The sequence below is a fragment of the Fragaria vesca genome, linkage group LG5, assembly GCF_000184155.1.
Source record: "Fragaria vesca subsp. vesca linkage group LG5, FraVesHawaii_1.0, whole genome shotgun sequence".
Classification (NCBI taxonomy): domain Eukaryota; kingdom Viridiplantae; phylum Streptophyta; class Magnoliopsida; order Rosales; family Rosaceae; genus Fragaria; species Fragaria vesca.
Genome location: NC_020495.1, coordinates 15,480,456 through 15,495,550, shown reverse-complemented (window position 1 = coordinate 15,495,550; position 15,095 = coordinate 15,480,456). Strand labels below are relative to the sequence as shown.

Genomic DNA, 15,095 nt, shown 5'->3' with positions numbered 1-15,095 from the left:
CCAAGCCTTGACCGGGTGATTGGTTAAGGTCAGTATAGAGCTCTAGTCTGTCGGTACTTCATGGGGGATGACTATGTGTTGACGAACCCATGAGTACGTGTTTTGTCTAGTTACTTATGGGGGATGACTATGCGTTGACGAACCCATAAGTAAGAGTAGAGAAATGATTGGGTGATATTCTTATGTGATGTTATTTAAATTCTTTGCTTTGAGTATCTCCTGAACTATGCTTATCCGCAGGAGATTCTTTAATTTTAATTGTGTGATTTTTTTAGAATCCTGAACTACACTTTTTGCAGGATTTCATTTATGATTTTGAGTGATTTTGAATTGTTGTGTTTTCTTAATTTCTTCTTGATTTCTCTTGCTTGTAAGTGTTCTCTTGAATTTATTTTTTTTAATGCATGAACTCTTGTTTTTATCTTATGGGTTGAGTCTGTTGTTGTAGATTTACTCATACGAGCTTTTAAAGCTTACCGGGTTTGTTGTTTACAACCCGGTGCACCAATCCATGGTGTAGAGGTTGTTTTTGCAGGTCAGGTTTAGCAGAATTGAGGCTGCGGCAGATAGGCTTTGTTCCTTTTGGTTTACTTCTAGATTTTTGTGAGTATTGAGGGAGGTTTATCTGTTTCAAATTATTCTTTCACAAGTTGTAAAATTAAAGTGTTGTAAAGTTCGTTTTTCTTTTAGTTATCATGCCTTGAATTTAAAATTTTTATTTATCCAAAATTCGGGGTGTGACAACCTATATGAGAGAAAATTTATTAAAGTGGACTTATATGTAATTGGCTATTATCTATAAATGGTTAAATGAAAATCAACAATAAATTCATTAGGTTCTAGATTGCAAAATAGAGTTTGATTCAGTTTGGGTAGGATTAGACTATTTGCGATTCGGTGTTGTTTGTACACTACTTGCTATTCGACTTTTAGGCATAGACTCATTGTGACTCGATGTATACTAATTCACTTCAAATTATACTTGTATCTCATGTAATAATATATGTATGACATACATTTTTAAAATAAAGTAATAGTTGTTGTAATTGATTTAGGCCTAGTTTGGTATAGTTTCGTTTTTTAAAAAAAATCAGTTTTTATCCTAACTTTTAGATTTTATTGTTTTTGGTAAATTAAAGAAAAACAGTTTTTTCTAAAAATTACAGGTTAGTGGAAGCCAATTTTAGAAGCAGATTATAGTCACATTATTATGTATTATGTTTTTCTCCAAGTTTCCACAGTTTTTACCAAACTTGGGTCGACAATCGACATTGATACTTTTTAAAATTTCTTTAGAACTTTTTATTTTCTGAATGGTCGATATTTTCATAATCTTTGTTATATTAGTCCGTGTAGGGATGAGATAATTTTTGTTTTCCCAAACTCTGAGAAGGTAAACAAAAAATTTATTGTAAAAAAAAAAGGAAAGCGTATTTGATAAGACACTAAAATTCTTTTTTCAATGAAACCTCGTCATTTGGCGCCAAGTTCATTTCACTAAAACGCTCTAAGAGTACCAGAGAGAGAGAGAGAGAACGAGAGCGACCGTACGAACAAATTTCTAGGGTTTGTTCTGCTCCGATCAATCGGACTTCGAAAGACGCAGAAGCTAGGTTTCCGAGCATGAAGAGCTTGGATCAGTTCAAGTCCCTCTCGAAATCGGCCTCCGGAGGCCCTCCGAAGACCTTCGCTTACTCTTCGCGTCCGCCGGAGTCGTCCTCGTCGGGAAGCTTGGCGAACTTGAAGCTCACCGCAGGTTCGGATTGATCGGAATTTCTCGGTTTTCTAGTTGATCTCGTCGGTAATTTTGAATTTCTGTGACGATTTCTTCGTTTTTGCAGAGAAGTTTATGAAAGAGCAAGCTTCTGTGAAAACAGATCTGGAGATGGCGGTACTCTCTCTTTGTCTCTCTCTCTTTCTCCTCTCTACGATGAGCCTGTGATTGTGCGAGTGTGAACTTTTGACGCGCTAGCTTTTGCCAATGCGTGTTTGGATTTGTGTTTCACTCTGTGCCTCAATTTGTTAGGGATCGATTCAATTTTATCTCCATGTAGATGTTTTGTATCTCTATAATTGAAATTCATAGGTATTTAAACGAGTAATTTTACTGATAAATGCAGACAACTAAGCTGAAAAAATCGATGGAGCACATCTGTGCATCAGAGGAAAAATTGCAGGACGCTTTCAATGAAAATGCTAAGTTTAAAGTGAAGCAGAAGGAAGATGAAAAGCTGTGGAAGGGACTAGAGTCTAAGTTTTCATCAACTTTACAGCTCTTAGCTGGTCAAGTTCAGGATGGTGAGTGTTGTTTTGAGCTTTAGAATTTTGCTTTAGATTGCCGAAACACTGGTATTGATATTATACTTGCTCTAACCGCCGAGAAAGATAAAGAGGCCTTTGAAGGCAAACTCTCTGTAAGTGCAGTAGCTCTTGATGGTAAGAGTCAACAAATGGATGATCTGTCTATAAATCTAGAGTCAGCTGAGCAAACTATAATGAATCGTGAGTTATAACCCTTTCATTTGCTTTTTCTGCGAGGATATTAAAAATGTTGAATGTTCGAAGATGTAATGTATAACAGGATAAAGGTGCATTTACCAATCTGTGATGTTTTTTTGAATTCTGATTGTAGGTGAGAAGGAGCTGGAGGAACACAGACTCGAGAAAGAGGAGACAGATAAACTTTACAGAAATGAACAGTGCAGAACTGCAAATCTCATAGGGGGAAAAGGTAAATGTCTCGTGCATTCTGACTTTAGCTAGCAATTTGTTTAGATCTTATGGAGTTGCTGTATTAGTGTCCATCAGACAACCTGGAAGTAAGTATAGATTACATAACCAGGGAACTTTACTATGCCCCATGTCTTTTTTCTATGATGAGTTGTTTGGAAGATGATTAAAGCTCATGCCTCAGATATTTTAAATCTATGTTTAAAGTTTAAACTCACATCCTACATCCTACCTCCAAAATGGAGTTGGTATAAATGAGCCACATTGCATATGTATTAGACTAGGCCTTTCAATTTAGGAACCTGAACCACCCAAGTTACTTGTAATATGCATGATTTCTTACCCTTCAAGTGATGTTCAAATCTATTCTTATGTATGTTAGCATCACCATTGTAACTCCATTGTTCTGACTCTTAAAGTTAAAAGAAACAACAAACAGAAATTCAAGTTGGTCCATTCTATCAGTATTCTGACCTCTGAAACATGTTAAGGTCAATAAGGTGTTTGCTTAATATTACTGCAATAGTCAGCTTTCCTAAAACTTTGTCTGCATAGATAAAATTCTTTTCCACTTGAACCAAGACTTTTTATGTTTGCATCTTTAATAGTCAAAAAATTATTCTCTATTTAAGTGTATGCATCTTTCCATACAACGAAAAAGTAAACAGACTACTTTGAGGGCATGCACATGGACTGCTAACATCCATTTCGGAGTCAATGAAAAAATTGTTTGTTCAAGTTTTCTTGGACTTTCATTATAACAGCAGTCATATGTCTTTTCCTTGCAGATGCTATGATTAAGAACTTTGAAGAAACTCTAGCAACTAATAGGTTGGCTACGGAGAGTCTGAACACTAAATTGGGTGAGGTTCATCTTGAGTTAAAGTTAAAAGAGGATGGAATCAGACGTTTGATGACTGCACAGGAGAACTCGGATACAGAAAAGCATGATCTCCATTTGAGCAACGATGACCTTGTTAAGAGATTAGATATGTCAGTCCTCGAGATAAAGAACCTTGAAGGTTTTGTTCATGTGTTGGTTTCACATTTGGCTGAATTGGATAGACAAAGTTTGAACTTCCTGGAAAAGTATGACAAGCTAAACTCTCTCTATGAGGCGTGCTTCCAGTTAGTCAATCAGGAGAAAGACCTTTTTGCCAAGCTTGCTCAGAGACAGTATAATCAACTTCATGACAGGTTCTTGAACTTAACATCAGAAAAAGATGCTATACAATTGGTAAATCAGGTGTTGAACAGTAGGGTCATGGAACTTCAGAATATTCAGGAGTCTATTATGACACAACTTTCAGAGGAAAGCCATACAGCCAGAGAGAGGATACAGAAGTTGGAGTCTGAAACTGAAGCTCTGGTCTCCAAGAAGATTGAAACACAGAAGTTAGTGTCTGATTTAGAACGGCAGATTGATTCTCTGTCAGAAAGTTCAAGTTCATCTGAGAATAAAATGGTTTGCAAATTCCCACACATACATTTTATATTATGAGATGTGTTTTTACCATACTAAATTTGTTTTTGTACTATCTTGGAGCAAGATCTGCTGATCAAAATCTCAGCACTAGAAACTGAGAATAAAGATAATACAGAGAAACTACAAGCAGAGATGCAGAAGAAAGCGGAGCAAATAGATGGTTTACCGAAGGAAGGTGAAACACATGAGCGGCATGTTGATTTGATGGATAAACAAGTCAGCCAGCTCCATAGCACAATAGAGGAAAAGGAGCAACTTGTTGTGCAATGTAAGGAACGAGAGAAGAATCTGGAAGAACAGATCACAGAGGTTTGTATTTCAATGTAATGTGAGATGTTTGTAAAACCATATCTTATGTACTTACAGTTTTGTAATTTGTTGCAGAATGGTGCATCGCTGACTGCTGCTGAGACTAGACTAGTGGAAGATAAGAAGCAATATGACCTCGTGCTTGAGAGTAAACAACTAGAACTGTCAAGGCATTTGAAAGAGATATCACAGAGGAATGATCAAGTGTGACTTCTTAAGATCTAAACATCTGACCACCATACAGTTTAACCACTTTTGAATTGACATTAAGACAAATTTACTTAGGCAATTAATGACATTTGGAAGAAGTACGAGGTGGAGAAGCTGGAGATAGTTAACATGGAAAAGCAAAAGGTTTGCTCATTTTTGCCATCTCCAGAAATATGTTACAGCTAAATCATGTTCTTGAATTGATCTTCATTTAATTGAAACTTCAGGCAGAAAATCTTGTTCGAGATTGGCAGATAGAATGTGAGAAGAAACTTGAAGAATGCAAAGAAGAAACTAGGCAGCACTTGATGCGTGTTCAGGAGGAACATGCTGCTCTGGTATGTGTGGGAAAGTGGTGGATGCTATCAAGTATTAAACTGATAATGACTTTTTACAAAATACATTTGTTTTATATTACAAAATGGTATGTGTTTTTTTTTTTCCTTTCCTACAAGTTCTCTAACATAATCAAACTAGTACATCTAGTAGAGGCCTAATTATATACAATATGTTAATACCTCTCAACATGTACAATAATGAACAGATTTTTCATTTCTCAGCATTCACCATTAGTATGTAGTATTTGTAAATTATAAGTTGACAAGAAAAACAAAAAGAAAAAATTGTTTAGTACTCAAGTCTGTTTGCACCAGTGATCATTCTGCAAAATAGCCTACCTGCAATTTAGGTAGTACTGTGCAACTCTTTTCAAAGAATAAGTCCAAATTTTATCCTTGGCGCTGTTCTAAGTAGCTCAGTTTTGACCTGGGAGGTTGCTCCTTCTCTGAGGCATTTCTATTACATGCTTCTACTGTGTTCTCAACTACATTAACTAGCTTGCCATATTCCCAACTACATTAACTAGCTTGCCATATATGGGGTAGAGTGTTATTGACTTTCATATTTTCAGGTCAGTAATCTTCAGAGGAACATACATGGGGTAGATTTATGCTGTGGAGGCCATATGTTTAAAGAGTTCTTTTTTGGGATCGTGGTTGAATTATAACATTTCATGATCGAATATTTATCATCTTTTTCTGGAATTTCTACCAATATGACGAGTTCATTCTGTCTCAGGAATACTCGAATTCATTGAGGAGAAACCCTGTTGTTAGAAGGAGAGGTCAGCGTTCTCTGAGAAGACCGGAGCATGATGAGAAGGTGGCGCAATATTCTGAAAATCATTTTAGTTTCTTTCAGGTTTGATCCTTTTCACTTGACATTATGACTCTCCTTATGACATTTCAATTCATTTGGTTAGGATTCACCTCTAGTGGGAGCAACACAAACACCAGTATCAACACTATTGAAGAAAGCTTCAGAGAATATGAATTCACCAAGTGTAATGTATATCTCAAAGCACCACAATAAGGTAGAAATTTCTCTTATACAGTTTTACTGATGGATATTCATAAATGAATGCAACTTTTAAAGCTTACGTCACGTAATCTTATAATTCATCATTTGGTCTTTCATTAAACTAAGGCTGAACCAGATTAGATTATTTCTTGATTTAATTCAGGTCAGGCTGTTATAAAATGGTATCAGAGCGGGGACATGAATACTCGGGTATAACTGTGGGGAAATGTAGTAGTGTGTTTGGACTTGATTACTTGTTATTGATTAAGATGAATTTTTGGTTCAAGTTCTGGCCTTATTAGTGGTCTTTCTGTCTTGTTATGTGAAGGCATGTTGTTTGAGACTCTGATTCTTAATTGTGGTTTTTACATATATAATTATGCTGTTATGTTGCTTGTTTGTCATGATCATTCTAATCTGGAAAGAATGTGGAGATGATGACGACTTTAATTTGGATCTGTTATTTGACTGCTTTCAGGATTGGTTTGGTTATTAAGGTTGCCAGAGATTGTCTGTCTGTCTAATCTCATTGCATGATTGGACTTTTCATGGATCTTTTGTTTTATTGTCAACTATGGATTGATCCCTTCGTGTCATAAATTTGTTGATGGGTAATTGCTGGGTTGTGTATCTTGGTTTGTACTTTGAGGGCTTACCCTACTGTATGTAGATGGACATGGGACGACTTAGTTTTCTGAAATGGATAACTGTTATAATTTATAGAAGTCTGGTTGTATCAAATGTGTTCAGATCCTTTTATGAGGTAAGAGCATGTTATTCTGTCAATTTGTAGTTGTTATGGATTACTACTCTGCTTCATGGCTTGCTTGTCCAAAGTTAGAGAAACTGATCAAATCATAAACTGATATAGACTTGATTAAAATGGTTAATTCTTGCTAGTGGCGATACTGTTATTGAGAGTCCAATGTTCCTTGTTATGATCTGTTATTGAGAAAATACGTTTCCCAGGTACTGAAATTTATTTTCGGTATAACATCAGGATCCAAGAAGGCAGAAGAGGAGTATTTTCTCCCTCCCTCTCCTCATCGCCCTTATCAGCATTATCATCACCGCCACTGCTGCTTCTCCCTCGTCTACTTCACCACCCCCTCCGCCGCCGTCGTCGCCTTCGTCGCTTTCTATCAGCCCCGGTATCATTCGAAAGATTGTCTGCCTTATCATCGCTTATGCTGTGACAGTGACGACTGTTTCCCTAGCTAGCCCTGCCATGTTTCGAATGTGGCAGGATTACCTCACTGCTTGGGTTGACTGGTTTTACAGCACACATCACTTTCTGGTAGCCCCATTTGTAAACGTTTTCAGCGCTCTGTATCGATGCTTATTCGTTGTTATAGCGATCTTGGTCATTATGCTCTTAGTCGTCCCTGCTTTTTCGTTGTAATAGCTATCTTGGTCGCTATGCTCTTAGTCGTCCCTGTTGTTGTTTTGGTTACGAAGGGAACAACATTTTGTCAGTGCTTAAGGGTTCTTTATCCCTTGATTAGTTAGTTGGTTTTGTAAGAAATAGAAGTTTTGTCACATCCAGTATTATTGATGTTGTATTTAAGTTTTGTTGGATTTGTATTTTTTTGTTTTAATCAAATGACTCGGTTGTTATGAAATATATGTTGTTTATGTGCCAAAAGACCTTACTTTCAGATTTATTGTATATTTGTATACTTTGTTATGGGAAGCAAGCTCTAAACCCAAGAAAGCTCAAAAGCTACACACGATCAACAGCGTAACATTGCATAATTAATTAGTTGTTAAACCACTTGTGCTCGAAATAAATAAATCGGAATTAAATTTGCCAAGATGACCACCATGGCCATCAAATCACAACCACTCATATCTCTCTCTCTCCTCTCTCCTCTCTCCTCTCTCTCTCTTTTTCTTATTGGATGGTCATTGCTGGTTGGCAAATTTAATTCCCAAATCTCATTATTTCACACAACCAGAAAATGAAGGGGAAAACAAAACAGACACCTGTATATATACTCCAACACGTATTGACATGTTAAGGCACAACGACAATTGATAACATAAAGCTAGGATTTTTTTTTTTTTTTGGAATAACTAGGATGTTTGGTAGTCACAAAGCTGTTATTACTTTGGTATTACGTTTCTTTGACTAAACACATAGATCGACCTTCGTTTTATGATTTTATCAGCTGGCGTAGATGCCCTCTCGTATAAGGAAATGGATTAAGAATCCCATTCCTATAAGGAAAATGGTTAATCCTAATCTCTACTCTTTACTAAATCCTAATCCCTGAAGGAAAAGGAAATCAATCCACAACCTCATTTTCCTGTAAATAAGTGAGAAAGGGAAACCAAGAAGCTCACTCACTTCATCACTCGATCTCCATCGTTTCTCTCACAAGATTCCATCTCTAGCTAACCTTTCCAAGCCTGCGACTACCAACAACCACCATGAAGTTCATGAATCTTGCAAGTCTTATCAATAAGCTGGGAAGAAGCCACTCCAAGAAGGCGTACGAACAGTTGGTTCATGAAGATCATGACCAGACCCAGAGGACGTCCAAGAAGAAGCATGGTTCATCTCCCAAAGTTTCGTCGACGTTCGATGTATATGTGGGCAAAGAGAGCAAGAAATACCCAGTTCCCCACGAGTACCGTCTACACCCAAAGCTGCAAGAACTCATCCAGAAGTACCGAGAATTCGTGTTGGATCCAAGATCTAGTGATCCGATCGTGCTTGAATGTTCTACGGAGACCTTCGAACAGTACTTTCTCCGTTATGTCGTCAAGAATCGATAAGGATTTCTGCTTGTTAGAGGTTAATGTTTTCTTCAGTCTTTCATATGATCTGTATTCAAGATCGAACTGTTGTAAATTAGATTTCAAATTTTTCCCGCCATGGTTCTGTAAAGTGTAAACACAAGCATCAAATCGATCTATTAAATGATATTTATTCTTCATTTTCTTGATATCTTCTTCGCTTTCAGTCAGCATGGTTTTTTTCTTTAATGCCATATCAAGCAGAGGAGGAACACTTCACGTACAATATCAATTGAAGTATATTTACTCAATTATCTTAATCAAGTAATTCTCTTCTGCACTTTGACAAAAAAAAAAAAAAAAAAAAAAAAAACTAAAACTCTCTCATCTATGTGTAATGTATTCTGGGGTTGCGGCAGAGGTGGGTGGCTGTTGTGGAGGTTGTTTCGTCCATCCTAGTATGCATGGTTTGGTATTTCTGTTCTAATGCAGGGATGGCAGTGTTAGGTTTAGGTGGAAGGCTGGAAACGATGCGGTGGAAAGACGAAGGTCGACTTTGTCGTTATCGGTGGCGGCCGCTAACATTTTGTGGCGTTAAATGTTTCTCTCCTCTAGTAAAACCCTAGGAAAGCCCTAGAAGTACCGATGACGAATTATTGCCGTCAACACCTTCACTCCTCTTAATTTGCCCCAACCAGTTTACGTCATATAGACACTGCCTTCATTGTCATGTCTTCCATCGATGCGGTTACTGATAAAGTTCTCAAAATGCAAACAAGGGTGCCAAACAAGCGTGTTCGTGGTTCTTCGAAAGGATGGTTAATTTGTAGATGAAAGTTTTGCAGTTACTATCCTGCTAAATCCATTTTCAATGGTTAAAGGGAGGAAGCAGAAGGCAAATGCAATCATAAACGTACCTTCCCCCATTAATCCTTCCAGATGAAACAGCTACGGAGCTTTGGAAGCAATGGGTTCAGCAATGTAACTTTTGGGTCTACAAGGCTACACTTTCAGCAGACCCAATACTAAACCCCAACGACTGCATGCATTCTTGATATATGGCGATTGGCGAATCTAATGAATTGGGTAGCTTAAAAAAAAACAAAAGCAAAAAAAAAACTCACAAGTCACAAGGTAATCATGTTTTTCTCTTCAACCTCCACTCTTTTCTTACAAACTTATCGGCGATGTTATTGGTTGTCTTGTATAGATTAGGTCATGATTGTTATAGAAAGAAATGAGTTATCATGCAGTTAACTAAAGAATTCTTTATATTAGTGATCGATTGGTCCTAAATTTTTGGCCACAACCTTTTAGTGATGACCCCATGAAAACCAACCAGAACCAATGAAACTCCAAAATGTCTCCTTGTCAAAGATGGAGATTCTTCCCACTTCCACCAAACCATTTTGAAACTCCTCTCTCCGTCATCTATCCCGTTTTTTTGCAGTTTTGTATATATGATTGTCTCTCCCAAACAAACAAAGAAGGATATCTACATTCGAATCCCATATTTACATATTTACATATATACGTATTTCTTTTTCTGTTTCTGGAAATACATTTTACCACAATCAATACCAGAATATTGACTACCATAACTAAATATATGTTACTCGATTCCATGTTCTATATATAACCACGCTGAGTCGTCTCTGGCTTTCAACACTGCTACAAACTAAAGCCATTGCTTCCTTCTTCTCTCTGATCGCATCGATCAATCATGGATTGTTTTGCAGTTCTAGTTGTGATGTTTTTGTTCTCTCTGGCAGTGGCTTCTGCTGCGCAGCACCATATTGTGCATGGGATTGCAGGGTGTGATGTTTCTCGGGGGAATTGGGTTCATGATGATTCATACCCTCTTTATGAAGCTTCTAGCTGCCCCTTCATTCAGAAGGAGTTTAACTGTGTAAATAATGGTCGCCCAGACATGGACTATCTCAAATACAGATGGCAGCCTCTTGGCTGTAACTTACCAAGGTATGTATCACACATGAACATTTTTACTCTTCGCAGATAATCTGATGTTGTTATAATACCGATATTGCAAGTTTAGATTCAAAAGGAACCCAGAAGTTAGAATTCTCTTTCAAGGTAAATATAAAAAAACAATGAGACACAAATCTTTGGGTAGAGCATTCGAATAGCAGATCTGATGTTAATCGGTGAATCCATATTCTTGGCCTTAGTTCAAAGATTAGTGTCTGAAAATTTGGATTTGCAAGAGACAATGAGTGTAACTATGTATTACATTCTATCTTGGCCTCAGTGAAAATGTCATGACACAGTTTCAGTGACCCCAGACTCCTCGTACATATACTTTTGTTTCAAACCATGTCCTTTAAAAATAGGAAATTGATTCTTGTACGTCAAACAATGTTGAGTATTAGCCTAAGTGACCCGTATTTGTGTATGGTAGTGGGTTTCTTTCATCCTACAATTTAAGAATAATATTTGGTTGGTTCTTTTCATACGAGTGGTAAAGCCTATTTTTCGATCATATATCAGTTTCCACACTAAGTTGGTACTAGCAGCTACATATATATATATATATATATATTACAATTTTCCTCCTAAAAAAAAAAAGCAGCTATATATATGAGCTGTTACTGGATTAATTAATCGAGCCAATTAAATACGATTCAATTATTTAGGTTATCTTTGTAACTTGTAAGCATAACGTTGATTAAGTTGAAAGCCTTCATGGACTTCTAATTAATCAGGCCAATATAAGAAGCGAGTGATTGAAAATTGTCAATTTGGCCATTACCTTAATTCCAATATCGACCCACTTTGATCAACCACTTCTTTATCTGATGACTGTTGTTCATGTATTATTACTGTTCTCAGTGTTCTGTTCAGTCACAGAAGTAATGTAACATTAATTGTGGTTCATTGACAAAAAGAAAATGTATTATTGTTGTTGATTGCTGTTGCCAAGGGGCTTTCATCAATCTCTGTCATCATAATAATATTAATAACTTAGCAATTGGTTGTTGTATTGGCATATTATCTTCCACATGAATCTCAATCGGTTAGACACTTAGAATACCAAAATGGGTGAATTGATGAATTCATAGTCTGACAACATGACAACGTAGTATTCTTAGATACTATATCGGAAAACATTATCACTACAGTGTATGAATATTCCAAGAACATAATAGTGACCTGTGTATCAATATTTGTTGATGTAGATTCAATGGAATTGATCTTTTGAGGAGGCTGAGAGGGAAGAGCATCATGTTTGTTGGGGACTCATTGAGTTTGAACCAATGGCAATCTCTCACTTGCATGCTTCATACTGCTGTTCCAACTGCCAAATACACATCGTTCAGGTCTGGAGGACTCTCCACATTCGCATTTCCAGTGAGCACCTTAAAGAACTGAATATTGAGTACATATAGGGTGTATATTAACAATTTAAAGAGTAAATATATAGGTTCATCAGTAACATGATCCTGTTGAGCACTTAAGCTCTCATATGGGAACGTCGAACGCTTATGATACTGTTAAGTACTTTGTTGCATACATTGATCATGTTGCTGAATTGCAGGAGTACAATGTTAAGGTGTTGTTCTCTCGCAACGCCTTTCTGGTGGACATAGCCGGGACAAGTGCTGGGCGAGTCCTCAAACTTGACACAATCTCACCTGAAGACCAGAAACTGTGGACAGGAGTTGATGTCATGATCTTCAACACATGGCATTGGTGGCTTCACACCGGAAGAAAGCAAGCGTACGTACAACATTTTTGAGTTGTTTGTTTTGGAAGATGCTTTGTTTCTTTACTTGTAAAGAGCCATTCCTACATCACCTGAATATGTTTCTAATCACATTCCATACATATGTATAACTAGTTTCCAATCACATCCCATACATATGCTAGCTAAATACTTCCATTTGGTTATTATACCTCTGCATTTGTACGTTTGTACTCATTAGTGAGCTCTGGTTTGGTTATTGAATATGTTCATTGCAGATGGGATCTTATTGAAGAAGGGGGCAAGATAATTGGGAAGGACATGGATAGGTTGGTTGCATATGAGAAGGCTCTCAACACTTGGGCAACATGGGTGGACTCCCATGTAGACCCTGCAAAAACCAAGGTCTTCTTCCAGGGTGTTTCCCCAGATCATTCAAAGTAAGTATGTAATTCATTTCATCATGGAGATCATATGTTAAGGGTTTTACCAGAACAAAATGATTTCCTGCTTAAAGTTTCCGGGGGCAAAGGTGTTCGATGAAATGCTTCGCTGTCGGTGCTGCCTATACATTGTTTTTTTTTTTTAACTTTACTTAACCACTTCTTTAACCCAAGCTTTCATTTGTTTCTCAGTTCATCAGAATGGGGTGATCCAAAAGCAGGAAGCTGCAATGCACAAACAAAACCGCTTCCAGGTCCAAGCTATCCTCATGTACATCCAGCAGAGAAAATAGTAGAGAAAGTATTACGCACCATGTCAAAGCCAGTCCAATTGCTTGATGTCACAACTCTTTCACAACTAAGAAAAGATGGGCACCCCTCTTTCTATGGCCTTGGTGGGCACAGAGCCTCAGACTGCAGCCATTGGTGTTTAGCTGGAGTTCCTGATACTTGGAACATTCTTCTTTATGCAGCTCTTGCAGGACAATAATTTATTAGTTCATTCTTTATGGCTATATACAAGTATGTATGTTCAAAGAAAGATACTGGAATAAAACTTGTATCACATATATTAAGTTAAAATTAAAGGAAATGATGTCACAACTTTGTATTGCATAGCATTACTCCATGAGAATTATAGAGGGTGAATTTATAGTTGCCTTGTTTGTTTGTTTTTATTTTTTATTTTTTTTATCAGTTAAACAACTCAAATACTACAACGAGTCTGGTGTGAGTCGAACAACTCAAGGAACAACTCAAGTACTTGTTGTCAAAACACTTGTGTGGAGGATGGTTGCGGTGTTAAGGGTAAGCACTTGCGAGCACTTGCACCTGCATAGAAGGAAGACCGTTAGGAATTGGTTAATGAGCTGTGGCTTATTGGAGACTTGCTATATTTAATTTAACAAAATGTATATAAAGTATATAAAAGGAAGTTGTAACGAGCTAATTATCATTATTGATGAATGCAAAATCTAAGATTTAAATAGGTATCGATCTCTCATATACAGGGGCGGTCTTTGGGCCATGCGATGTGTGCAGCCGTACAAAACCTCTGATTTTTTGGGGCCTCCGAAAAAAATTATCATATAGATATGATAATTGTTAAAAAAGCTGGTAAGTTAACAAGTTGTATTATAACACACTTGGCTAGAACCTTTCAGTTTAACCTCTACCGCTGCCTACCTTTTCGGGTTAAATTTCTGCGTTTTCATTCCTTGTTTTCTCCTCCTTTTTGCTCTGCGCGCGTTTCCCTCCCCCCCCCCCCCCCCCCCCCCTTCCTTTTTTTCACATCAATAAAATTACAAAAAAAATTACCTGTTAGTTGACTTAACGAAGCTGACGTGAGATGCTGTTTTAAAGTTTTTTGAATGTAAGATACCAAAAGTTACTTATATGAAAAGTGAGACACTGTTTGGACAGTTTTTCGTACTTATAAATGTATGTATGAGATATGTATGTATGAAAAATTCCAAGATTTGAAAATAATATCTAACTATAGCCAAATCATGATAATCATTAAGATCCACCAATGTTGAAACCATTTTAGCAATATAAAATCTCAATCATGACAACAACTGAAGTTGATAATTAAATTCTGAATCTGATGCTTATTGTATAGTATCAGTGAATTTTGAGATACTAATGACCAAACATCTGACAAATGAGTAGGGCTGGCACTTTGAGCCGAGCAAGCCGAACCAACCGAAATTCCAGCCGAGCCACTACCGAGTTGTACCGAAAGTTTGGCTTACCGAGAGTTCGGCTCGGCTCAACCGTACCATATCATGTATTCGGCTCGGTTACGGTATTGAGGTATTGCATACCCTCGGTATACCGAGCCTACCGAAATACATGTATAATTCAAAAATAGTGATGAATTTGCAAGAAGTGAGAGTCGAAACCCTCACCTCCTAGTTGGAAAGAATAGTCTCAAACCACCAGACCACGTTCTCTTTACTGCATAATATTCAAAAGCTAAATATAAACATATATGGAATAGCATTCACTTAATTAGTCCTTTTCTTACTTCTTCTTTCACTTTCTCAAATCCATTTAGTGCGTGGTTTTCCTCCTCCTGACCTCCTCTAGCAATATATGCAGAACGCCAGAA

The 15,095-nt window shown here is 37.1% G+C and overlaps 2 protein-coding genes across 2 annotated transcripts in view; both read left to right on the top strand.

Moving 5' to 3' along the window:
* The window catches only part of LOC101301114 (synaptonemal complex protein 2-like), a 20,057-nt gene extending 12,561 nt beyond the window's left edge, over nt 1-7,496 (top strand). The window contains exons 2-14 of the mRNA XM_004301424.1: nt 1,601-1,756; nt 1,842-1,891; nt 2,121-2,296; nt 2,375-2,502; nt 2,633-2,731; nt 3,519-4,195; nt 4,277-4,525; nt 4,601-4,729; nt 4,811-4,879; nt 4,963-5,073; nt 5,813-5,935; nt 6,765-6,857; nt 7,095-7,496. Of these exons, the coding sequence (XP_004301472.1) occupies nt 1,601-1,756; nt 1,842-1,891; nt 2,121-2,296; nt 2,375-2,502; nt 2,633-2,731; nt 3,519-4,195; nt 4,277-4,525; nt 4,601-4,729; nt 4,811-4,879; nt 4,963-5,073; nt 5,813-5,935; nt 6,765-6,857; nt 7,095-7,496 (2,462 nt within the window). The remainder of the gene's footprint in view (nt 1-1,600; nt 1,757-1,841; nt 1,892-2,120; nt 2,297-2,374; nt 2,503-2,632; nt 2,732-3,518; nt 4,196-4,276; nt 4,526-4,600; nt 4,730-4,810; nt 4,880-4,962; nt 5,074-5,812; nt 5,936-6,764; nt 6,858-7,094) is intronic.
* Nucleotides 7,497-8,527: 1,031 nt separating this feature from the next.
* On the top strand, nt 8,528-13,472 carry LOC101300829. The gene is made up of 7 exons (XM_004301423.1): nt 8,528-8,841; nt 9,329-9,429; nt 10,609-10,816; nt 12,034-12,205; nt 12,393-12,574; nt 12,818-12,979; nt 13,175-13,472. The coding sequence occupies exons 1-7, from the start codon at nt 8,528-8,530 to the stop codon at nt 13,470-13,472; spliced, it is 1,437 nt and encodes a 478-aa protein (XP_004301471.1).
* Nucleotides 13,473-15,095: the final 1,623 nt, after the last annotated feature.

What these genes read in the sequence shown, in the direction of transcription:
- LOC101300829 (XM_004301423.1), top strand. Translation starts at nt 8,528, where the DNA reads ATGAAGTTCATGAATCTTGCAAGTCTTATCAATAAGCTGGGAAGAAGC. An exon ending in GGCCGCTAACATTTTGTGGC is followed by an intron (nt 9,430 to 10,608) that starts GTTAAATGTTTC and finishes TCTCTCTGGCAG; the next exon opens with TGGCTTCTGCTGCGCAGCAC. An exon ending in TCTCCACATTCGCATTTCCA is followed by an intron (nt 12,206 to 12,392) that starts GTGAGCACCTTA and finishes GCTGAATTGCAG; the next exon opens with GAGTACAATGTTAAGGTGTT.